Below are 6,695 nucleotides of genomic sequence, written 5' to 3' on the forward strand. Positions count from 1 at the left end.
ACCGGTTCTTGACTCGAGAACGAGAACTGCTCCAGCATTCTTAAGATGTAATTTTATTACCTTGTTTTTTTGTGGTTGTTACCCTGGCAACAAATCTGTGTGTATTCAGTTGTTTTTCTGTTTTTGTTTTTATCTTGTCTTTATGATTTTGATAATTGTACTGCTTTAATGTTTGTATTGTTTAATAAAAAAAAATAAATAAAAAAATAAAAAAAAGAACTGCTCCAGCAGTAGGCGTGTACGTTCATTATCCGGCTCGCTGCACACATGCTGCTCTGCTCGTGTTCATCTTCAGTTCACTCTTCACAGCAGTTCAGTCAGTGTACTGTTTGAGTAAATCAAATGAATTACTCCGGGATATTGGTTTATTTCGACTCAGAGGGAGTGTCAGCCACGTTAAAAAAGTGAATAACTTAAGTAATTTGTGGATTAATGCTTACTGGAGACGCGAAGCGTTTCAAACGATTCAGTTCGATTTGGTGAACAGGTTCAACTGGTTCACTAAGAAGAACCGGTTAAATCGAACGATTCGTTCGCGAACCGGACATCACTACTTTGAGCTCAAAGCAGAAGGCCAGAGACTTACATTTCTCACTACATATAACCTTACCCATTTTATTGACAGACTTAGTGGAAGCAAGCAGCTATATGAGCACAAACCTATACAAACACTGCCACTGAATGTGTTGACCTCAGAAGTACGTGTGGTGTATTTATATTTTATTAGCACGTCAGCCTTGAAAAAAAGAACGCAAAAGCTCTACAAGCAAGAGGCGTTTCTAGTGCTCGGAGAGTCGCAAGACTAACTTTTGCTGGGATCGATACCTCTTTTTGATCGATATGAGATAAGCCACAAAGTTGCATTTTACTTGCAGAAAGACCATTTCCAAACGGGCGAACATGACTGGGCCCCGGTGCTAAAAACTTAACACTATTACTCTACTAACACACTTGCTGCGTTCATTTAGCCAGGGAGTGACCATGCGTTTTCCAACAGGACCTCTAGTTTGTTCATTTCCAGAGCGATCGCAGTGAAAATACATGCTATGTAAAGACCGCATGTGCAACACAGGGAGCGACCTGTCCAAACCCTGCTCATCACCTGCATCTTTTTAATTGCTTTGCATCGTTACACTTCTCGATGATGCTAAACTTAGCAGAACAGCTCGAAGAGCGCGCCGAAGTTACACAAGTTCAGGAAATTCTCGACGCAACTGTGCATGCACTACTGATCAAACAGTATCTAAGATTATAAGCGACACGACGACGCGCGGTGGTCGATCTGCTCTTACATAATGACGCATGTTAGCGCGTGCTAGCGACCGTAAACAACCACCAGTTCGCTCGCGCGGCTACAACCATGAACAATCAACACTTACCCTCGATGCCCCCTTTTGGAAACTAAGTAGGTATGGTGTGCTGACACAGGGGAACGATTGTGTAGTGGGATTTGTGAGTTAGTAGTTTTCTCTGATTACGTCTTCCCACGACAACCTACTTTCTAGGTGGAAGAGGGACGGTGCAAAATGGCTGTCTTTCCTGCATGCACCATCACATTTATTAAAAGGGGAGTGGGGTGGAGCCTCTGTCGAAATGTATTCGATAAATGTGTGATTCTGGTGTCAAAGCGTTGATAGACGCGACTGTGATAACAACTTCTGTTTGTGTTTTTATGTGAATTCGCACAGAAATATTTAAAGCAACCGTTAAAAGCAATTGGTTAGAATACGTTCCCCCTTCTCGAAGACACAGATGTGCGTTCCTCTCACGTGGTCGCTCAAGTCAATAAAAGGCCAAGAGGTCTGCGTGAACGATTGTGTAGTGGGATTTGTGAGTTAGTAGTTTTCTCTGATTACGTCTTCCCACGACAACCTACTTTCTAGGTGGAAGAGGGACGGTGCAAAATGGCTGTCTTTCCTGCATGCACCATCACATTTATTAAAAGGGGAGTGGGGTGGAGCCTCTGTCGAAATGTATTCGATAAATGTGTGATTCTGGTGTCAAAGCGTTGATAGACGCGACTGTGATAACAACTTCTGTTTGTGTTTTTATGTGAATTCGCACAGAAATATTTAAAGCAACCGTTAAAAGCAATTGGTTAGAATACGTTCCCCCTTCTCGAAGACACAGATGTGCGTTCCTCTCACGTGGTCGCTCAAGTCAATAAAAGGCCAAGAGGTCTGCGTGTGTGAAATTGGAGATAAACATCAAACGTGTGTAACTGACAGTATGCTTTTAACGTCTGTGCAGCTGTGCTTATTGTGGGTTTAATAGTAAAATTTACTATGTAATGCATTCACAATATGCCAAACGATCATAAGGGAACACAAACAAACACACTGCAATAAGGACATTAACCACGTTTACATGCACAAATTTGTACAACTGATGTCCATATGTTGGCTTTATCCTTAAAAAAAGAGGTTAGCATTCGGTAACACTTTATTTTAAGGTGTCCTTGTTACGCATGTTGCATGTACTTACTATTATAATAAATAATTATGCATTATTACAAGTAACACATGTAGTTAATAAAAATTACTCCGTACTTAAATGTATAATTATACTGTAACAAGGACACCTTAAAATAAAGTAACCTTAATTGCATTCTATTGGGATATTGCGGTGCGGGTGTAACTAGAGTATTCCAAATAAACCAAGATTTAACACACATTGTTTTGTTTTTCTTTTTGGACATACTGCCAGTGTTCATCATTATTGCCTCTTTTGCGCTGTATTGTAGTATTTTGAATAAGTATACATTATAATGAAATGGATTCATTGATGTGCGTTCATAAACATTAACACACGATAAACTGCAAAATGACATGAGACTCCTTCAAATGTAGGCCACGACTTTAATTTCAAGTCTCATCACACAAAATGTGTTTCTTCAATATCTGGGCATCTGATTGAATGGCTAACTAAGGCGTTCTTGGTTCAGTCAGTCTGGTTTCCCAGTCTGTGTTTAGGAAATCAACCTCCAAAACAGAAGATGGCAATGTCGAGGATCTGTAACAGGCGTCGAAGAAAACCTAGACTCTTTCATGAATAGTAGTTATGCAGGAGTAGTGAGAATGAAACACTTGTGACACGTTTGAAGTCGTACGTGTCGTTCGTTTACACAAGGAACGATGTCGAGTGTTCTAGCAAGGACTTTATTTTATCCCACACTCGCTTACAATGTTGTCATGGAAAAGATCACTTCCAGGCAATGGTATAATCGCGTGGATCCTACTGTCATTCTTGGTGCTCTTCCATTCAGGTCAATGACAGAGGAGGTAAGATTTGCCATTTACCATTTGCCAAATTCCAGTCCTGTTTCAGGACTCACCTAAATGCCTCTTGTCTCATTTGGTTTTAGTTGGTTCAAAAAGAGACAGTCAGAGGAGTTATTACTATGAATGAAGAATATGAGACAAAATATTTCTGCAATTCAGCTGAGGTAAGTATCTCTGCCACCTCTGTCACTCATTACCAACCATAATCACATATGTCAATGTACATCTGAGGATGTTTTTATTTGTTGGTTACATAACAGGAGTGGCAAGATGTTGGCGTTGAGCAGATCAGACTCAGCACAGTGGACCTGACAGGTGTTCCCAGCCTAGAGCACATTCACAAGGGTGTGGACTTTGCCTTGAAACATCGAGAGCAGGGCACCAGTGTCTATATTCACTGTAAGGCTGGCCGCTCACGCAGTGCAACTATTGCAGCCGCATACCTCATCAGGGTGGGTATGAGTCTGAGATACATACACCATGAACAATAACAAAGCCAGCAGAAATATATACCAAAGCTCTATGTCATAGGTCACCACTGTGAACAGTATTTGTCATTGTGTGGTTGCATATTTGTTTGGTACTTTTGTAATGGAGCATTTATAATCTTTAGTTTCTTAATTTTATTGGTGGGAAATTTTGGAGAGGAAAAATGATATATAGGTCAATTCAAGTGATGCTGATCACTTCTCTAAATAAAACCCACATAAGCAGAGTCCAAAGGGGCTTTTATACCTTAGCTTCACTTCTCTTTTTTTAAGAATAAACCATACACAATTCCATACAGTATATTCTTTAAATGAATTTGTTCCTTTTTGACAGCGTAGGCAGAGTCCTTATTTAAAGGAATTTAATGATTAAGTCAAGTAGTTTGAATCAATGGATATTTTTACATTTCTGTTGTAAAACGATAATATTAAATGTTTAGCTACTTATGTCTAACCTCACACTCTTTCACCATTAAAACTTTAATGATTGCTGTTAGATCACTGAGGCAGACCTGACAAAAAATGTAACTTTAAAACTTTTTGTCATCCTAACAACAACAAGTGCAGCAAAGCAGAAGACGAATATCAAATATTGAGGGGGAGGGGGCAATTTGTCCTTATCTGATTATTGAAGGGGGTATCCTCATTCTCAATGTCTATGGTGGTTACAGCCATGAGTTAAACATCTATTTTTTCTTTCACAGCTGCACTGTTGGAGTCCAGAGGAGGCCTGTAAGGTGCTAGCCTCAGTCCGGCCTCATGTGCTGATCCGCTCAGCCCAGTTGGAGATACTGCAGGAGTACTACAAGCAAGTGTGCGGTTCTGAGTCCAGCTAGAAGATATACAGTGTACAACTGCTGACAATAATGCTAAATCTGATATACTGTACAGCCGTAATACACTGTTTTTCCTTGTTTGAGTGCATATTTTTCTATATATTCTTTTAAGAATTTGTGTACTGTACATAAAAGCAGACTTAAAGCTATAATAACATCCATCTGGATCAACAATTACGTTGTGAATAAAACAATATTGTTGTCATTTCTATTACCTCAGATGTTTTAGACAATGAATTTACAAATACTATTTATTTTAGATTGAGTTAGTGATGTAATGGTTTTAAAGTGTTTTTTTTTTTGTTATCCAGAGCTTCTGACTGACTTATTTGTACTAGGAGTTGTTAAAAAACTGCATCTGGTAATTTCTGTTTCTTTGTGCATGTTATCTATAAGGTCATTATATTTTATAATTGTAAACAATAGGAAATCCTGTCTTGGCAGCTTAAAAGAGCCAATGCATTTAATGAATTTTTTTATGGTTATATACTATAAAGAAACTGAGAGAGACCATTTGCAATACATTTTAATAAATATGATGACAGACCTCAGTATGTGATGGTCTTTTTTTAGTGAAATGCAGGGTCAGTGTTTTTAACCCTAGAAGGTGTACTGTGCCATATTTGATACATGAATTTCTAGTGCGTCTAAATTATCAACATGATCAAAATGTTGCTCAAACACCTGTTGTGTACATCCTAATCTACTACATGCTTTCTGCCCTCTGACTGACAGATTGATAGTTCCTACATTTTTAGTAAGTAAAATTACTTTTAATCAAAATATCACTGATTTACACTACAATCAGAATTGTGTTACTTAAGTAAATAACAACTGCACCAAATTGTCTATTTTTGCTCAGTTTGGGCTTCTGAAAAAAAAAATTATGTGTATTTTTGTGTGCTCTAAATTCTCACTATATCTTAATATATGAACCACAAAAACCTGATGTATCAAATATGAAACAAAGCATAGAACACTCATGCAAACTTAAATATTGTTTCATATTTTGTCTTAAGATCAATTTTATTATTATTATTTTTTAAATCTGACAATTATTCCATAAATCAAGCTGTTAAAGGGCTCGATTGTGCCGCCTGAAGATGGCAGCAGACGTTTGGGGAAGAGGAGGCGGTTTGGCAACAGCTGATCTGTGACTGGAGAGTGCATGGTAGGAAGTGGCGTAGATTCCGGAAGTGATCCGGAAATGGAGGATGAAGTGTTTGACGCGGACGAAGGCGGGAATGGAAATAATGAATGGAGTATAGTAGAAAATCGAAAAAGAAAGAAAAGCTGGAGTAACGCATCTGCAACTGACAGTGAAAATGAAACGCATCTGACAAGAAGAAGGAAGGAAGAGTATAAGGTAGTGATGAAACTTGAAACCGGATCTTTCAGTATCATTAATCCGCTGAAATTATCTAAAACAATTAAGGAAGTGATAGGACTGATTGATAGTGTTAAGAAGTTGAGGGATGGTAGATTGATAATATATTGTAAGGATAGTAGGCAACAAAAGAAGGCTCTAGGAGTTAAGTCGATCATGGGACAAAGTGTGATTTGTTCAGTACAAGAAGAAAAGAAATGGGTGAAAGGAGTAATAACAGGGATCCCCACAGATGTAACAGTTGAAAAGATTAAGAGAGGTCTTACGGGAGCAGCAGTGATTGAGGTGAAAAGACTAAAATGTAATAGGAATAATGAAAGGGGAGACAGTCTCTCTGTGATGATTCATTTTGATGAGGATAAGCTGCCTAGTAAAGTCTTTTTGGGATTTATGAGCTTCTCGGTCAGGCCCTATGTACCCCCTCCTCTAAGATGTTACAAATGCCAAAAGTTTGGGCATGTAGCGGCTGTATGCAGAGGCAAACAGAGGTGCGCAAGATGCGGCGGAGATCATGAGTATGGCAAATGTGGGCAAGGAGTTAATCCCAAGTGTTGTAATTGTGGAGAGGATCACAGTGCGGGATATGGAGGATGCAAGGTGAGGAAACATGCGGCTCAAGTTCAGAATGTTAGAATACAGGAAGGATTGTCATACTCTGAGGCTCTAAAACAGGTAGGAAAGAATTTGGAATCAGGAGACAAAA

General features: G+C 38.9%; 2 protein-coding genes across 6 annotated transcripts in view; one reads left to right on the forward strand and one right to left on the reverse strand.

Moving 5' to 3' along the window:
• The window catches only part of LOC107722368 (CUGBP Elav-like family member 1), a 61,629-nt gene extending 60,086 nt beyond the window's left edge, over positions 1–1,543 (reverse strand). For all 5 annotated transcript variants that reach the window (XM_016530702.1, XM_016530701.1, XM_016530699.1 and 2 more), the window contains exon 1: positions 1,380–1,543. The gene's annotated coding sequence lies outside the window, so the exon portion shown is untranslated. The remainder of the gene's footprint in view (positions 1–1,379) is intronic.
• Positions 1,544–2,997: 1,454 nt separating this feature from the next.
• On the forward strand, positions 2,998–5,313 carry ptpmt1 (protein tyrosine phosphatase mitochondrial 1). Its single transcript, XM_016530694.1, has 4 exons — positions 2,998–3,281; positions 3,365–3,445; positions 3,542–3,733; positions 4,474–5,313. The coding sequence occupies exons 1-4, from the start codon at positions 3,135–3,137 to the stop codon at positions 4,603–4,605; spliced, it is 552 nt and encodes a 183-aa protein (XP_016386180.1). The 5' UTR covers positions 2,998–3,134; the 3' UTR covers positions 4,606–5,313.
• Positions 5,314–6,695: the final 1,382 nt, after the last annotated feature.

Source organism: Sinocyclocheilus rhinocerous, unplaced genomic scaffold, assembly GCF_001515625.1.
Source record: "Sinocyclocheilus rhinocerous isolate Xijiao unplaced genomic scaffold, SAMN03320098_v1.1 scaffold1115, whole genome shotgun sequence".
Lineage (NCBI taxonomy): Eukaryota > Metazoa > Chordata > Actinopteri > Cypriniformes > Cyprinidae > Sinocyclocheilus > Sinocyclocheilus rhinocerous.